At 40.6% G+C, this 26,331-nt stretch overlaps 1 protein-coding gene across 1 annotated transcript; it reads right to left on the bottom strand.

The window, feature by feature from the left end:
* Positions 1-2,583: 2,583 nt before the first annotated feature.
* LOC111585575 (amphoterin-induced protein 2-like) lies at positions 2,584-9,940 on the bottom strand. Its single transcript, XM_023295130.3, has 2 exons — positions 9,633-9,940; positions 2,584-7,505 (listed from the first exon to the last, which is right to left on the bottom strand). Exon 2 carries the CDS (start codon positions 7,432-7,434, stop codon positions 5,908-5,910), a length of 1,527 nt encoding a protein of 508 aa, XP_023150898.2. The 5' UTR covers positions 7,435-7,505; positions 9,633-9,940; the 3' UTR covers positions 2,584-5,907.
* Positions 9,941-26,331: the final 16,391 nt, after the last annotated feature.

Here is a 26,331-nt window from a genome sequence, read left to right as displayed (position 1 = left end):
GCCGTTTCCAGCTATAATAGTCATTTACTACATTAACAATGTCTAGGCTGGATTTCTGATTCATTTAATTCATTTCATTGATTCATTGAATTCATTTCATTGAAAAAAATTGCTTTTCTTTCAAAAATAAGGACATTTCTAAGTGAACTCAGCAAAGTGAGGCATCACAAAACATTGCAGGATCTAATAATTTGATGTAGCACTTCATCAGCAAGCAGCTTGCAGACCTCAAACTTGCTGTATTAAATGTATTATGTTTCCATCCCTCAGGGTAATGTAATTTTATTCTGTTGCTCTTTTTTTATTCTGTAATGTGTGGCATACCACAACAAACTGTAGGTGAGCCATACATTAGATTGGCGAGAATAAATTATTAATTCTTTACATATTTTATAGCTCTATTACATTTCTTCACTCCAAATTGTTTTAGATGTTATGAAAAATTAAACAATGGTTTTTGACGACCCTCTGTAGGATAAAGTGGATATAGCTGAAGGATGGATGGATGGATGGATGGATGGATGGATGGATTTTGTCTTATGCATATCACCAGCATGTCCAACCCATACAGCATGTATGTGAAGCACTGCCAACATCACAGCACTGAATCCCTCAAATGACATTCAGTGTTACGACTTTTTGAAAGAATTTTACTATAACGGCATGTGCTGCTGCTGCTTCTTGGTTCCAAACAGAGAGCAAATAAGAGAACAAATACAACACATGTCTGCAGGAGGTGTAATTACCAGTATTTTAAAAAGGCCACAGCTTTGGACGGAGCCGCCAGATGTGCAGGTGATTCAACCACACAATAAGAGGCCAACATTAATAAAATCGTGTTAATTAAGCAGGGGGAACAATTTGCTAAATGGTCCATTGTCTCGAACGTGTTCACATTAATGTTCCTATTTCAGCTACGACCCACACATCCATTACACCCCTGCTGCATTTGAATTATGAATAGTCAGGAAATTACTACATTTATATTGGGCTCAGAGGAGATTAAATACCTATGTGGTGTTGGACTATATTTGCGTTTCTAAGTAACTAATTACATTACTCTGTAAACCAAACTAGATTTATATAAGCCTTTACTACCCCTGCTTCTTCTTTTTAAACTAACAACTGCTACCAATACTATGCTGCAAAGCAAAACTAATGTTAGCACTGGTTGGATTGTCAATATTAACGACATGTAAGACTAGATTCAATGAACACACACAGACTGACTTGACTATCTTGAGCCATTGCCATAGCTGGATAGCAATGGCTCAGAAGGAACAGCACTGGTGCACCTGCCCAATAGTAACGAGTAGGAAGATCATGCCCAGCCTCTGGAAGTCAATGCCAGGCTAGAAAATAGCAGCTGAGCAAATGTTCAGATTTTTATACTTGCAAATTTGGCACTGCTGGGTGGTCAACGAATGAAAAATAATGGTGCAGTGAGCACAGGATCACCAAAAGTATGCAGCCCAACGCTGGAAAAAAACATAACCTGCATACGCCCAGGTTGCTGGTGGTGGTGTAACTGCGTGGGAGTGTTTTCCTGGCACATTTTGGACTCCTAAATACCAATCAGTCATGGTTTGAATGCCACAGGCTATCTGAGTGCCGTTGCTCTCCATGTGCATCCGTTTATGGCCAGTTTACCAACTTCTAATGGCTGCTTCCAGTATGATAATGCACCATGACGAAACTTTTCCTTTTCCATTCTGCACACAAATCTGCAGAAATAAGGTGATGCAATTGTGCCAACATGAAGCAAAATATAAAAGGAAAAGACACTGAGAAATTAAACAGTTTGGGAGTAAAGGGAGGCCAGAACTAAAATTAGTCTGGTGTGTTCACAGAGTGTATACTGTATGTACACATTAACATAAAAATGTAAGTGCAAAATGCCCCACAAACAATTCTGTATGGCACTTCCATCCTCATGAGTTCATTAAAATAGATTAAATGGTCAAAGTGAACGCAGCAGAGTCCAATCATGCAACCTGAAACCATCTCATTAGGCCCCTCTCTTCTACAAATGATGTATTATTCAGTGAAGTGACCACTTACTGGTAATGAGTTGCTAGTTTTTGCTGCTGGACTGACAACACCTGCAACACTCTCCAAATGTCACCGTGTTGCCCTGTGAGCAGCACCTTGTAGTGGTGAACGGAGAGGGATGCTTAAATTAGTCCCAATGGGATCCATCGCTTACCTGCAGCCTCCATTCAACACCTGCCACTGGCCTGTCACCTCGTGTCCTTAGTGCCATTACAACACTCTGAAATTACTGGGCATTCACATCAAATGTCTTTCCAACCAAAAAGTGCAAAAGACAAATAAAAGGCTTTAAAGGGATTTAGTTTTTTTTCTAGTAGCAGCAAAAAAAAAAAAGCCCATAAGAGGATTTCTGGAAAGGCGATTTGTTTGCTCACTATATGTCATCCTTAAATCCTTCTGATGTAATACTACTTTTCATTTTTCACCCAAACTACCTCATTTCATTTTAGAGCAATTCTAAAACAAATCTGACCAATGACAACAGACTAACACAGAGAAACGTGACACCAGAAAAAAAAAAAAAACCCCCCAAAAAAATGAAACATTTTATTTCGTCCTGACACATCACCATCACAGTCATGACAAGTTGCTACTTTCTCAGCTCTACTCTCTGTCTAATGGAACAGAAAAAGATAATATTCAGACAGTGGTGGCATGGACATACAGAGCTGAGAAAACTTTAACAAGCCTCTTGGCACCTTGGAAACGATTGCACACACCTATAAAAATCAAGCACAAAAGGAGGATGGAGGAATGTGGGTCACAGTGGGCTCGGGGGCGAGCTGGTAAACCTCTTCTGATTTCTGTGACACTGATCTGGGCTGACTTTGGGCTTCATCGCCGAGCCCAAACTTCCCTCCTGTCTGAACCGATAAGGATCAATTCCTCAGTGAATCTGTAAAGCTGTGGGTCGATAAAACAAGGTAGAGGGCAAGCAGGAAAGTCCACTCTTAACAGGACAAACACAAATCGAGTTGACGTATCCAGCTGATGTGTTGAAGTGTCAGTTCAGACCAGTGGTGGGCTTGGACTTGGACTGTGATGCCCCTTTGGGGAAAGTGCAGATTGAATTTCCTGCAGTGTTAACAAAAATACCACTGTTTGGATCCAGTGCTCAAATAACAGCACTTACACAGTACATAAACTACCGTTCAAAAGTTTGGGGTCATCCAGACAATTTCATGTTTTCCATGAAAACTCACACTTTTATTCATGTGTTAACATAACTGCACAAGGGTTTACTAATCATCAATTAGCCTTTCAACACCATTAGCTAACACAGTGTAGCATTAGAACACAGGAATAATGGTTGCTGGAAATGTTCCTCTGTACCTCTATGGAGATATTCCATTAAAAATCAGCTGTTTCCAGCTAGAATAGTCATTTACCACATTAACAATGTCTACACTGGATTTATCATTCACTTAATGTTACCTTCATTGGAAAAAAATGCTTTTCTTTCAAAAATTAGGACATTTCTAAGTGACCCCAAACTTTTGAATGGTAGTGTAGCTGCTGAAATTTGGTCATTTTCACAACAGAACTTCTCAGTTAAAGGGTCAGTCCACACAAATTACAAAAAAAAATAAAGAACTTTCTCATACCTCTTTTGAAAGCAGTTCAGGTACGTAGTGTTTATTTGTTTCCATCACAATATGATGAAGATCAATGGAATGTTTGAATGAGCTCTCACAGCACTGAGAAGTGGCCCTCAAAAGAGCACTGAGCGGCTTCAACACTCCACTCCTATGACACTGTTACACTCACGTTGGACAGTTTAAAAATCTAAACTGATACAAAACCTGGTGCCTACATCACCCACAATGCAACTCAATCGTTAGCAGCTTGAATGGAGATTTGGCCACATTTACAGTACTGGTTGTCTCGCTTGCAGAATGGTCTGGCTGCACCATATTATCATTCTGCTGAAGGGGGAAATGCTCTGGCATTTTTGTATTTATTTAAAGCAATCACAATCGTATTGGGCATAGCCAAGATGCAGCAATAGTGTTCTTTCTAAAACAGTGACAGGGGAGTTGTTTTGCTGGAACATTTGCACACAGGCAGTGGTTAAAATGTGTGATTCTGTGTTTAAAAAAAAAAAAAAAAGTACACAGATAGTCACGGCCAGTGGAAGGCTTATAGTCACAATCCAGTGAATAAGACTACATATCTAGTAAACTCATTTCTTTCCATTTCAGGTCACTTTTTCAAACTTATCTTTAAACTCAACCTACGCTAACTCAAGTCACATCACCTAAAGCAACTGGTCAGTCCTCACAATAGCTCCCTCCGGAGGCAAAAAAGGCTTTGACCTCTTTCACAGATGCAGTAATACTCCCATAGACCTACTATCACATTTTAGTGTGGAAAATTAGTGGATTTCCCTTTTAATAACCCCACAACAGTGTTAACAGTTCTGATAAACTATTTACATAAGCAGAAAGTCACAAAAGGGGTAACTAAAGAAAAGTCATAATTTGAATATGCACCACCCTCCTCCTGCAGCTGTTACCTCTCTGCTCTCCTCTAAGCCCCTCCCACCACACAAACATGCACTTTGAGCTGAAAGTCAACATGCATCTGTGGCTTCACCGAGAGGCAGTGTTTGATGGGTTAGATGGAGGCCTCCGTCTTACCCATTACTCCACCACATCCTGCTCTCACTGCAGAGTTTATTGCTGTCTGTACTACCTCATCTGAAAAGCCCTGTGACTGGCTAACATCTCCTGTCAACAGACCCAGGAGGAGGTGCAGGAATTTGTTTTCCTGTAATTACGTCATGCTGAGAGGTTGATTTGAAATGTTTTGCCCAATTATGCCAAAAAATGCCTAACCCAGGTTTAAAGCTGCGGGTTGTATAATCAAAACAAAGAGCCATCAAACTTTAAAATGCTCTGCGACGCTGCGGGGGACTGCAGAGTTGGGTGATAAATCTCAGTTTGATCTTCACTATGCTTGACTAAATTCACATTACACATGACAATGACTCATTGCTTTTCACAATATTGTCCAGTGTAGCTTTAAATGTAATTATCATCACAAACAAAATTAAGAAGGAAGCCGAAATCTCACAGATTTCTCAGTACTTGAGAAAAATAAAACTGTTTGAATGACCTGATACCACAATAAGGAAATATGTTTTTGTAATTTGAGTGAACCGTCCCTTTAAAAGCTGTCAAATGCATTTTTGTCCAGTTAAACACATCTGTATTTCTCACTGCACAGAGAAGGTTTGTACTTTATGGAAACACAATGTTTGCTTTTCATAAAGGAATTTTCACAGGGTTATGAAGACTTTCAAGAAGGTTTGATGCGCAAAACACCAAGTCAATATAATTTCACACGACTAGCGTGTTTCAAAAACAATATGCTGCACAATACGAGACAGATGGTTAAAAATAACAAGGGTCACCATGATGGCATTATTCACATTACATGCTGTATACTGTATAATAACCACCAAAGCCTCTAACAGTTTATGCATCAGGTGTGAACATTCCTCTCAGCCCAGTTGTAAAAAAAACCACCCACGTTTTTATGATCTTTGTGATCTTTGCAGTGACAATTTCCCGCGGTAACAGTGAAATTTCCATATGAACTCTTAATATAAAAAACACACCACTTACAGCCGGGACATAATTGAAATTCTGCCCACAAAAAGGACTGCATTTTCTGCTGCCGACCAAACAACCCAAACCCCAGAGCGCATTACTACTTCACCAGAATCACAGTGAACTACTTCACATCAAATGGATTTTTTTTGATTGTGTACTAAAACAAGACAGTGAAAAAAAAAAACTCGTGGGTTCAGACTGTGAAAATACAGGAATGTGCAAAAGGTACTTGTTCTTGCTATGCCATGTGAGCAGCATCTGTGAGGGTCTGTTCCACTGTCCTACTTCCATTCTTGAGAATTCCTTCAGGGTTAACATGATCCAGGTTCACTGCTGGTGTTTTTGGGCCATCAATACTGGAGTCCTCAGCCTGAGGCTCTAAAAAAGCCACCCTCTTTCCATTTGACCGCCTCTGTCCCGATTCTACCTCTCTCGGGTCCGAGCAGAGGGTAATGGCTCTTCCGCCGCATCCTCTTGAGCCTCCCCTGCTGTCCCGACAGCGACAGGGTGTGAGGTAGAGGTAAAGCATCACCAGAATGATGCTGACTACACAGGAAGCAAGGGTGGTGAACGCAGTGTTGAAATGTTCACCGCCGCTGCGTGCCAATTCACTGGTGGAGGTAGTGCTTAAGTTTCCAACCACCACACTCACCTCCAGAGGTTCACTGGGGTCAAAGTGGTGCCCGCGGGCTACCACACACCCATATGTACCAGAATCTTCCATCAGTGCTCCTTGGATTTCAAGGGTGCCATTGGGGAGAACTATTAGGTGACCACTTGGATTACTGACTGATGAATTCAGTGCGATCTGGGGGGTAATCCAGAACACTACCAGCCCCTCCTGGACAGGGAAGTTCAACCCTGGGCATGGCACTCTCAACCACCTTCCAGGCTCTACTTGGTAGGTCTGTGCCTCAAGGGGCGTGTCCGACACTCCCTGCTGCTTACAATTCAGCCCTGTACCTGCACCTTCTCTACATGGGTATTCAGTTCTGAAATCCACCAGAGGACGATACTGTTTCCACATCCAATACTCCAACAAGGCGAGCAATGCACAGTCACAAACCAGAGGGTTTTCCTGCAAATAAATTCCTCCTTGTCGGGTAATAAGCAACAGGCTTTGGATGGGCACCTTGGAGAGCCTGTTGTTTGACAGGTCAAGAAAGGTCAGGTTTCGAGGCCCTCCAGGTTCCTCGTAAAGCCCCAGGGGGAAGGCAGTCAGTCTGTTGGTAGAGAGATAGAGCTTCTGCAAGCCGTGAAGGTCGCTGAAGGCCCCTGGGTTGATCTGGACGATCTGGTTGCCAAACAGCAGCAGCTCTTTCAGTTCCCTCAACCCAGTGAAGATGGATGAGTTCAGCACTGTCAGCTGGTTGGATGAGAGGTCCAGGTGGAAGAGATGCGGAGTCACGTTGAAGGCGTTCACCTCAATTCGGCTTATGGAGTTCTTGCTGAGAACCAGAGTAGCAAGTCGATCAAACGGTTGGGAAATCCAGTCTACCGGCAGGGCGGTGAGGGCGTTGTGGCTCAGGTCCAGTCGTGTGGCATAGCTCGGTAGATCAAAGGGCAGCGTGGACAGATTGCTGCCGCAGCAGGAAATGATATCACTTGCACAAAGACAGTAGGGTGGGCAAGTGGCCACAGAGGGAAGGAAGCCAAAACACAGAAGGAAGAGCACGGCAGGGTTCCACCGACTGCCTCCAACACTGGTCTGGCCTAAAAGCTCTGCTGCAATGGGATGCATCCTGGTTCTCCCTGTGGATGGCATCTCAGGTTACCGTCTCACTGGGTGTACACATGTGAGGCTTACAAGCCTGTGATAATGCATGGCTTTTTGTACTGAAGACAGGAGACAAGGAAGACAAGAGAAGACAACAGAAATGAATCTCTTTTGTTGTATGCTGCTCAGTGATGGAAAACAATTGCAGGCACAGTTCTAATGTGCTTCATTATCTCAAAGGCAAACATGGTATTATAAAAATAAATAAAAAAAACTGGCATTAGCTTCAACAGTAAGAACACACAGTAAGACTGCATTGGAAAAGGGATAAAACTGGTTGAGGCATTACATGTAACTAAAAATAAATTGTAATCCACATTTAAATACAACATTGATGGCATCACCCGCACATGACAACTGTTAGTAACTGCAGGAACAAGTGTAATTTAATCCAGGCATGGTAGTAACACTCCTCCCTATTTTCCACTCATACAAATGCAGTCTGCTTCTTTCCTCACAACACCACATCTTTGCAACTGTTTACACTCAGTTTTAACCTTTTATGATGCATTTTTCTGACATTTTTTTTTTTGCATTTCACTCCTCCTTTGCACAATCTCAACATCTGGATTCATCCATCCGTCATTATTACTTAACTACTCATTAAAAACTGCACCACAGCAGACTAATGCAGCATCCAGAGCACTAAACACTACAAATATGCAAAGATTAAACCATTCTGCAACATGTATTGTATGATTAAGTTGCATAACTCTATATTTCTATTTTACCTCTAAACCTAATCATTTAAAAAGAGCTGAAACATCCAAACAGATTAGAAGTAGAGAAGCATGGGGAAGGAAAAACACAGATAGGTGACGTTCAGAGATGCCACAATTAGCCAAATAATTAACAGAAAATTGATGTGATACTCAACAAATATGGAAGTAATTTCTTAAGCAAAAATGCCAATCACTCTGTGACTGCAGTCTTTTTAATGCGACGACCGGCTCGTTTTCTCACTTTCCTATCACTGTAAACTGAATATCTGGCTTCTTACGGCATCGAGTTGGACTCTGGAAAATTTCAATGGGCATCGATCCATCCATTCATCCACCTGTTATTATCTAACTAGTTACTGAAAACTGCACTGCAGCAGACTAATGATCATCCTATAAACCAATACTGTGAGCAGATACAAAAAAAACCATTCATACTGTATGATTACAGCTGCAAAAGCTAAACCGATTCACAGAAGAGAAGCATGTGGACAGGAAAAGAGACAGGTTAGAGATGCTGTGATTCAATTCAGCTGAATAGAAAATCAATGTGACGATCAGCAAACATTTAAGTTATTTATTAAGCAGAAATGCAATTCACTCCACTGCAGCCTCTTTAATGTTTTCTCACTTTCTTCTCACTGTGAATGAAATATCTGGCTTCTGTAGATATTGCCTTGGAGTGTGGAACATTTCAATGAGCTTTTTTTTTTTTAATAATAATTGTTATAATAGATCATTTCCGGCCCACAGGAATAACTGAGAAATCAACAAATAATGCTTTTTGCCCACATTACGTTATTTATCAAGCTTATACTTACAGGCTTTATTCAGTATTCAGTGGTATGTATATTTGTCTACTCTTTCCTGTATTTACTGGTGCATGCTTTTGTCTCCTTTTTTTCTTCTTGAGTGCTACAAGCATTTTTATCTACTTTTCCCCCTTATTTAGTGGTACATAAATATTTGCCTTCTTTTTTCCTTTTTTAGAGATACATGCATATTTGTCTCATTGTTTCCTTGTTTGCTGGTACATGCATATTTCTCTACTTTTTCCCTTATTTAGTAGTCCATGCATATTTCTCTGACACTGACCTCACACACACACCCAAGCCAAAAACATTTTGTCCCGGTTTGCTGCACCCAGACACGATTTCCGCTCTCACTTTCTACAAAAAATAAATCACCAGAACTGTTTGTTAATGCTCCTAGTGAAGTTTACAGAAGTGGGAGCAATAACTAAGAGTTCTCGTAATGCATCATAAGTCAAAGACACCGCCATGTCCTATCATATTTCTATATTTTATACTCATTTTCATAACGATCAACTATAATAGTATTACTATAATATTATTATTGGTGATATTAATCCACTATCTAGATGGAACAACTCTCTGTCTCTTCCTGCTCTTCACACAGACATCAACCTTGGATTTTATAGGATAAAAAACAAACACAGAAGCTCACTTTTACGGCCACACCGCAGTCTGTTCAGATCACCATCTATTCTGCCCTCATCCAGACGAGCTCTCCGGACTCGACGCAGGATCGCGTCCCGTCTGCGAATCCTAAAATCCTCGGGGAAACTTGGTTCCTTTTGGAGTGAAGCGCATCGTTTCTGTCCTCGCAACAGAAAGCTCCGCCGAGAGTGTGAGGAGGAGACGAGGAAGCTGAACTGCTCACCTGCAGGTCGGGCTGCGTGTCGCTATGGGAGGGGTCGTCCTGAGAGTAAATACGGAACAGAACAGCAGCAGCCAATTCACCAATCATATGAGAGTGAGCGATGCCTAAAGGAGGAGAGGGGGAAGGAGAGGGAGGGAGAGGGAGAGAGAGAGGGAAGGGAGGCAGCATCAGCACCACACACATCCACTTTATATATTCTTTGTTGAAAAAAGTCAAGATGGTGATGTAAGTATTCTGAAAGATGTACATGTGACAAAGGCTTACTGTTGTTTCAGTGTAAAGTGATTCATGAAGCCACAGCTGTCTGGAAGAGTCACAGGAAGGTGTTTCCAGCACTTTCATTAAAGCTGCTTTGAGAATCTGTTTGCTTATTTACCAGGTTGCAGATTAAAGCTGCGCAAAGTAACATTTTAACCACAGACTGTATTCATAGACAGACATAGTCACCATGACCTCACCCATTGGGTTGTTTGACATTTTGCTATTACCGTCTTTTGAAACCAGATATAACCAGTGAGGACACACGCACAGCATCTTGTCAATCACAAGCCCTGCTGTAAAATATACCCTATTTTATGCTAAATACTACAATAAAATACAAAACAAGAAAAGCACTGAGAGAGCACAGTACTCCACCAAGGCTGTTCAGTCATTGTATCATTTCCGACAGCTGAAATCTTGAAAAAATTTGTGGCAGAAATCACAGCATCATAGAATGTGGCCATTTAATATAGATGTACCTACAAACAAAATGACCTTGCACTGAGCACAGGCGTGTGTTATGCATGTGTACGTTATGTACAGATACCGAATCACGTGACCTAAATATGTAGCGTGGTGGAATTGATGGGACTCAGAAACACCCCCACAATTTAATCAGTTGTTCCTTGTATCAATTCCGATAGATAAATCCCAAAAACTCCACAGTGGTCGATTTGTAGTAAAATTGCAATCATGTGATCGTCAGCAGGCAGCTGATGTAGTATTCACTTGTCATAGTTACAGTGACGCCATGCTGCTATCTCGCAATGTATACAGAAATATTTAACAAATCCAAGGATCCAGACTATAAGCTGCATCACTGCCAAAATCTAATCACTTGGTCCTTGTGTCATTTCTGACCTTCCCTGAAAATTTCATCCAGATCTATTAGTCTATTTTTGAGTAATGTTGCTAACAGACAGACTAACAGATGGACAAACATACAGTTATCATCACATAACTCCGCTGCGTTTCTTGGCGGAGTAATTAACATCTTTCTGTTTAGTTTGTAATTTAGACCATTAAGCCAGGAGCAAATGTTTACTGGTGTAATAAATCAAGAGAAAAGTAATTTCTTATAGATGTCTGTACCTGCTAGAAGCATATATTGGCCTTCCCTTTGCAACCAGAAGAGTCACCCCCTGCTGGTCTTTGGAAAGGATGGAGGTTTAAGGCATTTCTGCATTTGCTTTGCTTTTAGGACTCGGAGGTTTCATCTATCTTTTATATACAGTCTATGATGTGTCAAAAAGATGAAATTACAATGTGTAATGTGAACGAGGTCGCTCATAATGAGAAATTAACACCAAGTCCTGCAGATAACCCAAGTTCCATTGAGCCTTTTTGCTTCTTTGGCTTGTTGTTTTTGCTTTACCAACAGGAGCATTTCTGTTTCATTTCACTCTCACTATTCTCATCATTCCTGGTTGCAATAGCAAGTTGCAATTTTTGGTTAAAAAATTGTTTTAATCTCCTTTGGGATGCCCAGTGGCCAAATGGTGCAGACCATATTACCTCATTGCCAATGGTTTGAAATGAACAGCAGTCCATTGTTGTCATGGTTACTATAACGGGTCGTGGTTAAATGCAATCCTGGTGATTGGTTTTAAAGGAGAAAAAAACAGCTTTCTCCCATGTTAAATTCTAGTGTTTTGCTGGCCCATCCATCCACCCCCACCTCCTCTCTGTGCTTTGTTTCTCTTTTGCTACTATATTTACCACAGCCACTAGAGGGCACTGTCACAGTGAAACACAAGTGATTTGCTGTGAGAACAACTTATGGCGGCATGTTTTATTATAAGTATTTGTTCTTGGCTTTTTAGGTAGGATGGTTTGGATAATGCAGTAATGCTATATTGACAGTTTTTCCTTCTATATCTAAGTGGCCAAAAATGTGTAACACTGATGTATCCCAGGTAATGCGGAGGCCAGGACATTAGTCAAAAAAGCCGATGTCACCAGCTGTATGCCAGTGTATTCACTAGATGGTGGAGGAAGTTAATTTGCAGAAATATCAAATTATGCTAATTAGCTGCAGTCTCCTTCTTTAAACTCCATTTTAAAGCAAATCACTCCAAATGTGGTACAACTTTTTTGATTAGCATACCAGTGATCTTGTTCAAACGTGTGTTGTGCTTATCTCCCAGTACAAATTGGTTTCCATCAATCCACCCGACATGCACAGGAATGAAAGCTTGCACCAAAAAATCATTACATTAATAATTCCCTTTCACATTAACCTGAAAATCCAGGAGATCCTCAGTGGTGTTCTAGTAATATCTTGTGATTGACACCCTGAAATCCCTTCAAATGAACCCCTAAATCTCACTCTGAAATAGACAGACTGTTCCCATGTGTATACAGTCAGTGGAACGGGGGTTTATTGTTCTTGAGAGCCGAAGGATCATAACCCCTGCAGAGATTTCCCAGCCTGCCCTGTGGTATTAATGCTGTTGGAACATTGTGCTGTTAATGGTGGCTTTGCAAGGACGATTTAGTTCATTAGCGATAACATCATTGTAATTAAACAGCTGTGACCTTGAAGATCTCTTTTTCATTTTCTCTGAGACAGCCGCAGCCTCACTGCTGCTGCTGGACTGCATTGTGCTGTGAAAGGTCTACACAAGACTGGATTTGTGTCACAGAAAATGCACTGAGTTGTGGAAAACAGTAAATAACAAAAGCTCCCTTTGCTTTTTTTATTTTAAAAGAAGAGCAGCATTTTAGAAACTGCTTGTTGAGGCAGAATATTTGAGATGGCACTAAGCTGTACAAAGGGTTTACAAAATACTGTTTATCTGAGTTACATTGGAATAAAGAATATGAATCTGCCACCTTATTTATTGACTTAATGTTGGCACATTTGGTTTTAAATGTTTCCATTTACAGTTATACATATGTTTTCTATTTTCTCTATATGTGCTGCAGATGCTTGTTTACCACCGTGTGTGTGAGATTCCAACTAGCAGATGGAGTCCTTCATGCCACATGAAAACATTCTACACCTAATCAGTTTATCAAGGTTGTAAGATGCAAGCTTGAACCTGCGTCAGCTTTTTCCTTTTGATTTCTTGTTCGATCTTCTACATCCACACATACACATCCAATTCAATACCTGACAACAAAAAACGAGGCCAAAAAGGGGAAAAAAATCAATGGAATTCTCATTTCTGAAGATGAGTCAATTCCATTAACTCAAAGAGAAGTGAGAATGAGGACTGCTTGGAAGGGCCTCATAATCCCGACTTCAGTCTAATCACAATGCACTCGTAATTATGAGCTTTCCACCCGGGACACTGTGACAGACAAATCGCTGTATGTTTCCATGGTGCCAACCGTCAAAGGGGAAGGCCTCCGGGGATATTGCCAGAGTGTCCATCTTCGCCCCAGAATCACTCAGTCAGGCTGTTAATATGCAGGGGATGGAGGGACCAACACTTCCTATTTCTTACTCATTTCAGATAGCTAGCTGTTGTAATGAACAACACAGGAGGACAGTGATACCTGTGCTGAATGTGAAGCATACAATTCATAAAACCCTGTCAGTCCTTCACCTTTCACTGCTTCTAGCTTTCATTCCTGCAGCTCAAAAAAACATTGATGCTTGCCGGTGTTCCGTCTTACCTGGCAGTTAAATGCATATAATTGCATCTATTTTGCATCCCAGGTGTAAAACAGACACTGACTACATGGTTAGAAGCAACGCCAGCAGGGTTCTGATTGCTGGCTGTAGAGGAGAGTTGGAAGGGTAGTGGTCTGGATGGTTTTAGTCTAGCTGGAGTTCAACAGCCCATCTGTCCGTCTGCTGCCTCCAACCACTTAATGCTCTCCAGAGTGGTGAGGAGACAAAGCTATCATGCCAGTGTGCAAGGCAGTTTGAGAACTTTTGCCAGTTACAGAAAGTTCATTCAGAACCAAATTTCGCATTTTAAAAATATATATTGTGTTTACCACAAGTAATTCTGATGTGAAGAGCTCAACATTCAGAACCACTGGGTGTCACACAACAGCATGAGAATCTCAGATCCCAAAAAAGTCCTCAAAATACAACTATTAGACAACATTAGCATTGTAATACACTGAATGGCATTACCTTTGCCTGGTCTGTCTCTCCACTGCTTCACTTGTGTCTGCTCTGCTCCATGTTTGTTTGACAGTGGCACATAGCAAAGGAGACATACACTACCGTTCAAAAGTTTGGGGTCACCCCGACGATTTCACATTTTCCATGAAAACTCACACTTTAATTCATGTGCTAACATGTATTCCAAGATACCCAGTTATAAGGTTTAAACTGGGGGTTTTCATGAAATTTTTTCCATTTAGGTCATTTCTGTACCGCATACATCTTTTTACATCAAATAGGGCTAAAACCAGATCTATTCTTAACCAATAATACTTTCACTTCTAGGTAAGGCTGCAGTAATGGTCCAGGCTTTACTGTAGTTGCAGGAATGAAGTGCAGTTTTTTTCCCACACTTAATAACTATCAGAGATCTGCAAATGTGTATATCTTGTGTTTCAAGCAACTGCTGTGAAAATGTCACCCTACCATTCACTGCCACAGATTGCAGTCATCAAGCGAGCGTCTCCCAGCATTAATCATCTCCATTTGTAAGCCCTGAACTTTAAGGACTGAGTATGCAAAACTGAAGAGTGCTTTTAAGCAGCAGGTGTGAATGAATACACCCAGTGATGGAGAGCCAAGTCCAAATTCGCAAGATGGAGTCTGAGAACGGGTTTATGTAGAAAGCCATTAACCAAATCCGCTTGTGGGGTTTCCCTTTGAAAGCTGACATGAAATTATGCATTTTTTGTTGCTAGAGGGACATAATTGTTGTCTTCAGTGACTCACAACTAGAACATGTATTAAAGAAAATTTGGGCTTAGATTTTGTATCCAAATTTTAAAAGCAGGATCTTGGTCCTAACTGAGCAGTGCTGACCTACATCATAATTGGAAGAGGTCGGGGGGCGGAAGCAAAGCATACTGTACATTTGTGAAGATCCACACATTGCTTCATCTTCCACGTCTCCATCCAGCAGCTGCTATGTGTGCTGCTGTTAATGATGATCCTTCAGTAGACGGAGCCTGTGACAGGGCTGAGCTGCAGGAGGGGTTTTAATGGGAGGACATGCCATACTTGATTAAACACAAATACACCACAATTACCTTAAGAGTGTGCAACTCCACACTCTGCATTAAAAGCAGACTGGTTGTAAGTGTGACCGGGAGTGATCTGGGCATATCTTGTATTTATTGGCAACAGAAGCCACAACCCAAAGCAAACAATAAATTATTCCTACTAGCAAATCTTATTTGGGTTGTCACAATTCAGTCAAATCTATTTTTGGTTTTAGGTTCACTTACATTCTCAAAAGATATCAGAAGCTACTTAGAAATCAGAGGGAAAATGGAAATTATCAGGTTTTTTAGTTTTCTCTAGTATCAGAATAATCCATTGACAGTTGTCTGTACATTAATGGGGACAAAGCAAACATGGCTGCAAATAGCTGATTTAGCATTTGCCAAAATACTTAAAGTATTATGCAGTCAGTGGAGACACTTCCATCCATTACCTATACATCGCTTAATCCTCATTAGGGACGTAGGGGGCTGGAGTTTATCCCAGCTGACTCAGGGTGAAGGCAGGAGACACCCTGGACAGGTCACCAGTCTATCACAGGACTACACATAGAGACAAACAATCACACCTACAGACAATTACGAATTACCAATTAACCGGAGTACCTGGACAAAACCCATGCGTGCACAGGCAGAAAGAGCCGGGGATGACCGGGACGTGAACCGGGGATCTTCTAGCTGCTAACCATCAACCACAGTGCAGCTCATCAGAGGAGACACAGACAGGGAACAATGAGTAAAAGGAGGCAGGGTGACATCCAATCAAAGTTCCATTCTTTGTCTTTTCTTGTTGCTGGCAACCGAAAGTGCACATTGCTGCCATTTAACGTCTCACATGGCCAGCAGGTCTACTGCTAATTAAAGCCCACAGACCAAACAATAAAACCTTTTTACTACACGACCTGTGCCACAACACCTGGTATGTCTGTGCAACAAAGCTCCATAGATCGTTACCAGGGGTGAAGTTTCTTCATTACTGATGGAAATACTTACTACCGTAATTTCCGGACTATAAGCCGCTACTTTTTTCTCACGCTTTGAACCCGCGGCTTATACAACGATGCGGCTAATGTATAGATTTTTACGTGCAAGCTTCATGCCATCAATACATTTAGCCTCGTCACATCAGACTAATAAAATTACCTAACAGGTCACAGTGGACCAATGACACTGTTCGAATTAAATCAAACACACTCACACTAAATTCTTCAAATCAGTCATTTTGCGGTTCATGTACACACCCTCATCATGGAAAACACACAAAGAAATGCATATGATGCAGCTGTTGCAGGCCGAGTCTGCTCTCCTTTACCCTCGGCAGGTTGCGGTGTGTGTGAGTATGTGTGTGTGAGTGTGATGTGAGGAGGAGCGCTGCAGCGGTGTGTGTGTTGCAGAGATGAGCGTGGAAGAGGAGGCATAGTGAGATGCACCATGATGATACAGCCAGTTATACAGGACAAGAGTGAGAAGCCAGTGCACGTGGACAGTTGCTGCTGGTTCAATAAAGTGCCTCATTCTCCCCCTGCAAAGTTTGTCCGGACTTGTATCTGGCGGTTACCATTAACGAGCCCCGCTAAGCTAAGCGGGCTAGCGCTACCCGAGGCTGCCCAACCGCTAAGCTAAGCGGGCTAGCGCTACCCGAGGCTGCCCAACCGCTAAGCTAAGCGGGCTAGCGCTACCCGAGGCTGCCCAACCGCTAAGCTAAGCGGGCTAGCGCTACCCGAGGCTGCCCAACCGCTAAGCTAAGCGGGCTAGCGCTACCCGAGGCTGCCCAACCGCTAAGCTAAGCAGGCTAGCGCTACCCGAGGCTGCCCAACCGCTAAGCTAAGCAGGCTAGCGCTACCCGAGGCTGCCCAACCGCTAAGCTAAGCGGGCTAGCGCTACCCGAGGCTGCCCAACCGCGGTTCGGCGGCCGGCAGAATCGGGTCGGAAACACAGTTTTTAAGTTAAAGGCAACCGATCTGCCTGTCGAAGAAGGAAATAGAGCTCCTGTACGTAAGCTTGATATCAATGAATCAATGGTGAGACGTTGGAGTCGGCAGCGTGAACTGACTCAATGCGTTTTACTGCGATGTTACAGGCACTGTTCGGAAAAAGCATATTTTAATTAAAAATTAAAAAGCTTTCTGTGTAAATATCTCATGTTACAACGTGGACACCTGCGGCTTATAGTCAGGTGCGGCTTGTATATATACAAAACTTTTTTTCTTTTTAAATTTAGTGGGTGAGGCTTATATTCAGGTGCGCTCGATAGTCCGGAAATTACGGTAATTGCCTGTACAATAATTGCGTATTAATCCACAGGTGAAAATTCCTATTGCTATGTTTAATCTATGAAAGCATGCTAGGTAACTGCGTTGTATATCTACAGTACCAGTGTAAAGTTTGGACACACCTCCTCATTCGATGCTTTTTATTTATTTGTATTATTTTCTACATTGTAGATTAATACTGAAGATTAACACTTTTTTGTTTACAATTACATATGTTTTCTTTTACAGTTTTGAAATCTTCAGTATTAATCTACAATGTAGAAAATAACTAAATAAAAACCACCGAATAAGAAGGTGTGTCCAAACGTTTGACTGGTAGTGTGTGTATACCAAGGTATAACAAAGGGAGTTCACAAATAACAAATAAAATGATGAAGAAAAAAGAAAAAAACTATTAGATAACAGAAATTGCAAATAGATAGGATTTTTAATAAAATAGGGGTTGGATAGGTGTCAAACTAAAGAGAAATCCTGAATAAATGAGTGATGAAATACTCCTTCCTTTTCTTAATGAGGGATTTAACTTTACCCCAAGGGATATTCAGTGACGGAAATTTTCTTGTATCCATCGCCTAACTTATTCATTACAATAACTTTTTCACAAAGTCGCTTGGAGTGCTCTTTTGTCTTCACTGTGTAGTTTTCATTACATCCCATTCACTTGAGTGATCTCCATTTCACTAACTGTGTGACTTGTAACACCTGTGTTGACTTAGGTAAGTTAGACAATTACTTATTTAACTTATTTTTAATGTTTCATAAACTGATATTACTTTGTAGAACTCCGTTTTCACTTTGGGGCCTGCATAGTGGCTTGGTGGTTAGCACCATCGCCTTGCAGCTAGAAGATCCCCGGTTTGCATCTCCACCTTCCTGGGATCTTTCTAATGGATTAGATTTATATAGTGCTTTTCTATTATGGCATACTCAAAGTGCGTACAATGGATCCATTATTCATTCACTTACACATTCTCACTCTGATGGTGTAGCCATAGCTGCCCTGGGACTGACGGAAGCGTGGCTGCCAATCCACGCCTACGGCCCCTCTGACCACCTATAGATAATGGATACATGGATTTTTTCACTTTGACACTTTAGGATTCAGTGTTGAAAAGCAAAAAAAGGGAAAAACTTCCAAGTTTTAAAGGCACTGTATATGCACTGTGTGATATAATCAGGCAACCATGCTCTATGAGATGTATAAAAATGCAGAGTATGTCCAGCTGATTTAGTGCCAAGATAGCAAAAGGAAAAGATATGAGTGACTTTAAAAAGGGTTCATTGTTGGGTGCCTTTTACCAGGAGCTTCAGTCAAAGGCCCAGCTGACTAGTGTTTCAATAGGAGGAGTGACAAAAGATCTATGGGAATGACATCAGTTTAAAAAGTCGTTGTGGTTGACAGCGACCACTGGATAGCCTCTTGCATTAATACGATATGTTTGGACAAACAGAAGGGCAACTCCTCCTCAGGTGACTGGGAATGTCAGGGAACGTATACATAGAGAGGTATTGTAGTTGGATTTAATGCAGAAACCCCTCATTACAAAGATGAATGCACATTTGAGAGTTCATTGGTGCAGAACCATAGTACTGGTCTACAGAGACCCGGTTAAAAGTGATATGGTCAAATGAGTCATCCTTCACCATCAGCAAGAGGGTGACTGCATGTGTGGCCTGAGCGCTTGAACCCGACATTGAGGGGGATCAGGTGGCTCTGCTATTCTGTCAGGAGCATTTTGTTGCCACGGTGTAGGTCTTCATGTCCCATTAGAGGGCAGACTCACTCTAGATCAATACAAAGTTGTTCACCTTCATCCCATAGTGAAACATTTTTGTCCTGATGGGAGAGGTCTCTTCCAGGATCACAATGCCTCCAACCATAGGGTATAAGGGGTCAGTAAATCCTTTGGATGAAAAAAAAGTCTAAATGCTGTGGTTGTAGCTTCTGTTTTCTGGTTTCTTGGGTTTGGGGAAAGTCTGACTGACATATTTCACTATTTTCTGACATCTTAAAGATTAATCAACAAACTGATCAATTGAGAAAATAATGACAAAATTAATTCACAATGAAAATATCATTAATGCTAATGATTTCACAGTCACCAGATCTCAACTCATCTGAACCCTAGGGGAGATTTTGGAGCAGTGTAGTAAACTCTAAACTCTCACTAAAACACCAAATGAGGAGCTATCTTTTGGAAAATGGTGTTCATCATTCCATTAGAGTTTCACAGACTTGGAAAATCAATGCCAACAAGCACCAAAGCTTTCGTGATATCAACTGGTGACTCAACTTCTTACTAAGATATTTTAAGTTGGTTTACCGTTGATTTGCCAGCATTTTTTGCTTATATAGTTATAGCTGTTAACTATATAAGGAAATGAAAATTTTCAAAAGGAAATGAAAGACTTATCTTTGTAACCTGGCTTTTAATTTGAAGTAATGTTACCCCTAATGCTGTATAATTAGTTTTGCATTTTATTCATTGCTTTGCTATTTTGTTGACTTATGTTTTCAACCTTGTACTGTTCTATTTGTTGTTTTAATATTACTGTGTAAAGCTCTTTGGTGCGTCTGTATGAAAGGCGCTCTATCAATAATTATGCCAGTCCTCTTTCTTTCTAGTACCACTTCCAATTGAGTTGGTTCAGCAGGGTTAAGCGCAATTTCTTCCTCTTTGTTTCCCTTTTCATCTCCTCCATAAATCTTTCTTATCTTCTGACACCATATGAGCACAGCAATGTTAGATGAAAGCAGCAGACAGACTTTTCGCTGTGATAATTAGAAATATCCAAGGTTGGCGAATGTACAAATAAGAGGCCTGGAGTTCAGCTCTGTTACCCAGAATGTCAGAACAGACAGGCTGCATGTTTCCACTCTTAGACTTCTCAGCTGCGTCGCCTATAGATTGTCTGTGTTATGTCTGTTTTCATACAACACACACTCCTGTTTTCCACTAGAAACACTGGTGTTAAGACCTCCACACATTTCTCTCTTGTTCAAAAGCTGCCTATACCGCCTCTATGTGAGTATGTGTGGAAATGTGTGGGTTTTTAATAATGCATGTAGCACCGTGCAGGACCCCTGTGACATTAGAAACTGATTTGTAGTGCCTGAGCGTCCGAGTCCACATTTTCATTGTGAATACTAAAGAACAACAATGTTTCTGTGCTGCTGGTTTTTGATAATAAAAAGTATCACACCTCACACGTTTCACTCGTCCAAACCCTGAGAGTCAGTGGCCATAAATACTTCAGTGGTGGTATTTGGTGGGTTTTCATGTGACCTTTGACACTTTTAGGTTCAAGTTGATGTGTTACTTGAGCATAGCCTAAAACCAGAAACCCCATCCCGCTGTATTATTTAACAAGTGAGCTGGTGTTGACAGCAAAGACAAGTTGTAGTTGATGTTTGTGACAGGAGCTTTTGGTCTTCAGACTCCTTGTCAGCACAAAAAATGCTCATTAAGCTTATTTCTGGTGACCAACTCACCCATCCTGGTTCCTGTGTTTGGGCTCATCATCTTGGTTTGCAGGAGAAACCAATGTGTGTGTACACTTGAATATTCATCCCGCTGCTGCTATCATCTGTTCATTAATAAAGATGAGTCACTTCCAGAAGCAAAGCAGACCCCTGACACGACCTGCTCCTTGTTAATGGTGAGCTGGAAGGCTTTGGATCAAACATATTCCATGTCTTTCTTTGATAAAGGTTCACTTTCGGTCATAAACCTCTCTTTGTGTTTTTTCACGGATTCTAATCTATTGTTGATTGTTTTCTCTTCTTACAGGTTTTCTCTCACAGTCAGTTCTCTGGTCTTTGTGTTGGTGTGTGCCATCTGGCTCCAACTTTAATCTCGACATATTAACAGACAGACGGAAATGAAGAATCGACACCTTCTGCTTTTGTGTGTGTGAACAATCCACGCACAAGGAAGCACCGACAATTCTACAGTTGTATTTAGCAGACGCTTTTATCCAAAGTGGCGTACATGTGAGAGTAGATACAACACAAGCAATCTGTCACCCGAGTTACACCTGTCAGTCCTTCTTCTGCACATTTGAAAAGGAGGGATTCAACATTTAAATAGCTTTTTATAAAATCACATCCACTACCATTCAATATTTTGGGGTCCTGATTTTTGAAAGAAGTTTTTTTCAATGAAGATAACATTAAATGAATGATAAATCCAGTCTAGACATTGTTAATGTGGTAAATGACTATTCTAGCTGGAAACAGCTGATTTTTAATGGAATATCTCCATAGAGGTACAGAGGAACATTTCCAGCAACCATCACTCCTGTGTTCTAATGCTACATTGTGTTAGCTAATGGTGTTGATGCCAATTGATGATTAGAAAACCCTTGTGCAATTATGTTAGCACATGGATAAAAGTGTGAGTTTTCATGGAAAACATGGAATGTCTGGGTGACCCCAAACTTTTCAGCAAGGGTATATACAAAACTAGTCATGCTGTACTTGTAGCAACATAACTGCCCAACACTTCTAATAATCTATCATCACCTTACAACAGGATCCAATACTCAAAATCTGCTTATTTGATCATCTTTGTATTATTATTTAGTCGTTCTGTGTGAACACATCTGGTGGCTCTTTCTTGGGAGGGAAAAAGTGTATGTGCATAAAAGGCAGTAAAAAAAACATCCTGTTTCACCCCAACTGTTCCAGTAATATCAATGTGTTCTGATGAGCAAACCTGTATCTCTAATTTAACATTAAACAACAAACTCTAACAGCAGGTGTTGGTGGCTTGTTGAGCAGCAGAGGCTATAAAGCAATATCTGTAAGCTGTTTGGATAATTATCAGTCACTAGCACTTTCAGGTCTAAATATGCTCCAGTACTGTTACATATACAGAATGTACATATCGCATGTTGACAGTTCACTGTGTTGCCATTTGTTTTACTGTTGCTGTAACTAACATGGGTTTTGTGCACATTGAAAACATTTTTCCTCAACATTTGGACCTCTCATCCACATAGGAACAGAGCTTTGGGTCACTCAAAAAAAAATCTATCTAAAGTGCAGATTTTATTTGATTCTGGTGGAGAAACTGTGATACATATATATGATATGCTAGAATCATTTCAACAGGTGGCTGGGGTGAGAATGCTCAGGAAACTGAACTCTATTATGAACAGTGCTTCTCACCCACAACACAAACCGGAGGTGTTGCAGCAGAACATCTTCAGCCACACACTCATCCCCCCTCAATGCAGGTCTGAGCGCAGCAGGAAGTCCTTCCTACCAGCTGCAATAAGGCTTTTCAATTCACAGTAATTAACATTACTATTTTAACTTATGAGTTATATGCCGTGCTTATGTTTTTAATTTTTTATAATTTTTCTAACATATACACTATATTTATGTATGTTTATGACTATTAGTGTTGGTGTTCTGTCGGGTTTGTGGATTGTCTGCATGCACATGCTGCTGTTACAAGTAATTTCTTGTAAAGATTAATAAAGTATTATTCTATTCTATTCTATATCACAGCTCAATTTGCATATGCTTTTGTCCCAGTGCATGAACAACAAAAGCACTCAAAGAGCGCAGTCCTCCGCCAAAGATGCTCGGTCATTGTATCATTTCTGACAGATGAAATCTTTAATAAAAAATTACTTTCGCTGAGCACAGGTGTGTGTTATGCACGTGTATATCATGTACAGATACCGAATCGCTTGACCTAAATATAAATAAATATAGCGGGCAGCAGGAATTGATGGGACTCTGAAACACCCCTACAATTTAATCAGTTGTTCCTTGTATCATTCCCAACTGTCCTGATAAGTCCACAGCTTTGGATTTGTAGTAGGATCACAGTCATGTGATCGTCAGCCAGCAGCTGACGTAGCGTCCACTTGTTGTCATAGTTAGTGACGCCGTGCTGCTATCTCAAAATGATACAGAAATCTTTAAGAAATCTGTGGATCCAGACTATAAGTTGCATCACTGCCAAAATCTAATCACTTGGTCACTGTGTCATTCCTGACCTTCCCTGAAGATTTTATCAAAATCCAATGGTCTGTTTTTGAGTAATGTTGCTAACAGACGGAAAGACAGACAAACCAACACCAATACACTATGAATGAAAAATTTGGACACACCTTCTCATTAAATGCTTTTTATTTATTTGTATTATTTTCTACATCGTAGATTAATACTGAAGATTAACACTTTTTTGTTTACGACATAATTCCATATGTATTCTTTTAACATTTTGATGTCTTCAGTATTAATCTACAATGTATAAAATAATTAAATCCAAATCTGTTTATCTGTTTTTGAGTAATGCTGCTAACAGACAGACAGACAAACGTACGCCAATCATCACATAACTCCACCGTGTTCCTTGGCGGAGTAATAAAGTTCCACCAAACCAAAATCTTTTGTACTGAAGCAACTGACTGACATTATATCACACAATGTTCAGTATCTTTAAATATTTTGACAGTAAGTATTCATTTTCACCTCTGTAATTTTTAAACTTTGGAAAGTTGTCCTGTGGGCCGAATTGGACCCTCTGGCGGGCCAGTTTTGGCCCGCGGGCCTTATGTTTGACATGCCTGCTCTATGTGTTAATCATACTGTACTTGTAGCGACACGGCTGCTAATAATCTTGCATTACCTTAAAATAACTGAGTTGCACCGTGTAATAACACCTAGCAACAACACTCTATAAATCAGCCTTTTGTGCCACTATTTAACCTTTTGCTTCAGTGTGAACATACAACAAACTCAGTTAGAGGTATTTTAATATGTGCATCTGCTTTCTTAGAAATCCTTCCAAGCAGGAGAAGAGGTCAGAGTATAAAGATGTATAAATAATGTAACCTAGTTTAGGTCTAAGCAAACCACAAAACCTCTTCCAGGTAAAATGTGTTCCAGCCCCGTCCATGCTGTGATTGACAGGTGACCTCTGCAGTACAGCAGCATGTCAGTAAGCTACAAACCATGAGGGCCCTAATGGATTAGGCTCTATTATAAGGAGCTTTGAAAGAAGTCAAGTTGCACATTTTATCCTTTCAGTTTTCTTTCTCATCCACAGTGATTTACTGGGACAATATGAACCTTCGCCATATTACTGGTAATATAACCATATAGTCCTCTTATCAGTTAGGCTAATGAAGTGTAAGAAAAGCAGTTAGCGACAACGTGATGAGAAGAAACAGAAATGACTTGTCTCTCCATTAGAGCCGCATATTTCTGTCGATGAAAGTGTCCTCGAGATGCTGCTGCTGCTATACATGTTCATACATTTGGCAGATTTAGGTCTTCTTGATGGCAGCTAACAATGACAGTTTTTACTCTATTGTGTGAAGCGTTTCCCAGAGAGTCCCGCTCTCAGCTCTGATCCTCCAGTCCACCACCAATTAAAGCTTTAAAAAAAAAATCATATTTTATCTTCAGCCCTTTGTCTCATTTGAATAAGGCCTTTTCGTCTGGCAGCTACAAAAATAAAAAAAATAAAATCCAAGAGATGAGAAGCAGCTTTGTTGTATGTGCTGACAAAGAATTTTGGCTTTCTGCAGTGAGGGTTTAAACTCCTTTGGGTTGTCGATTCTGCACAGGATGTGAAATGGTGTGGATTAATTTACTCTGTATTGACAAAAAAAATTCCATCAAGTTTTCCTCCTTTTAGTTTTTAAAACACAACTTGTATGAATAAAACCCCAGCAATCAATATCTGGACTGAATTGTATTATAATTGTAGAGAAGCAGCGCTCTCAGGTGGACACATGAGGTACTTCTACATCCTCATTGAATGTTTCAGAACATATAGCTGGCTCTGGGTTGCGGAGGGACAATCTAGATGTAAGACTTTTGTTATTGTAGTTCATATTGTCCCCATGAGAAGCATATTTCTAAATAAACCTGTGTTTAATCACATTACTTCAGAGCTGCTCCCAACTCATATTCCTCTGTTCAGCTGGCTTCAGAACAAGACCTCAGTATATCCTTGACTGCCTCTCAGTGGAATACAAGCTGGAGTTCAATTCTGAGGTCTTCCAAATGTGTCAGATTTAGGATTATACAACACAAGCTTCTGAGCAGAGGATACATGACTGCTGTTAGACTATCCAACAAACTCCAAGATTTATGCTGTGGCAATGGAGGTCCATTACTTCACCTGTCCAGCTAGTAAAACACTCAGACTACAAGTTATGTCCTTATGTCAAACATGTTTAATGGTAATTTCTCAGTATGTTCTGCAGTGCGCCTGCTGGACCACAAATCAGACAATAGTGTTGGAGTCGCTGCTGGTTCTGGAAAATGTGTTGTTTATACTAAAAGATCATATCTTTTAAAATGGAAAGAACTCAAACCAGTTGGACTTGCTGAACATGCAACAGGCTGGTAAAAGACATTGACATGGACCACTAGGACACTGTTCACAGGTTGTTTGTTACTCCGCCAAGGAACAGGGCAGAGTTGCACCACCAGTCAAAAGTCTAGACAGACCTTCTCATTCAGTGGTTTTTATTTCATTATTTTATACATTGTAGATTAATACTGAAGACATCAGAACTATAAAAGAATACATATGGATTTATGTTGTAAACAAAAAAGTGCTAAACTTCAGTATTAATTTACAATGTAGAAAATAATACAAATAAATAAAAAGCATTTAATGAGAAGGTGTGTCCAAACTTTTGACTGGTAGTGTATGAGACGATCGGCGTTGGTCTGTCTGTCTCAAAAACAGACTAATTGATTTGGATAAAATCTTCAGGGAAGGTCAGAAATGACACAAGGACCAAGTGATTAGATTCTGACAGTG

Source organism: Amphiprion ocellaris, chromosome 21 (assembly GCF_022539595.1).
Source record: "Amphiprion ocellaris isolate individual 3 ecotype Okinawa chromosome 21, ASM2253959v1, whole genome shotgun sequence".
NCBI classification, from domain to species: domain Eukaryota; kingdom Metazoa; phylum Chordata; class Actinopteri; family Pomacentridae; genus Amphiprion; species Amphiprion ocellaris.
This window is presented reverse-complemented; position numbering and strand designations above follow the sequence as displayed.

Coding starts and splice junctions, on each gene's coding strand:
- LOC111585575 (XM_023295130.3), bottom strand. CDS start 7,434: ATGCCATCCACAGGGAGAACCAGGATGCATCCCATTGCAGCAGAGCTT.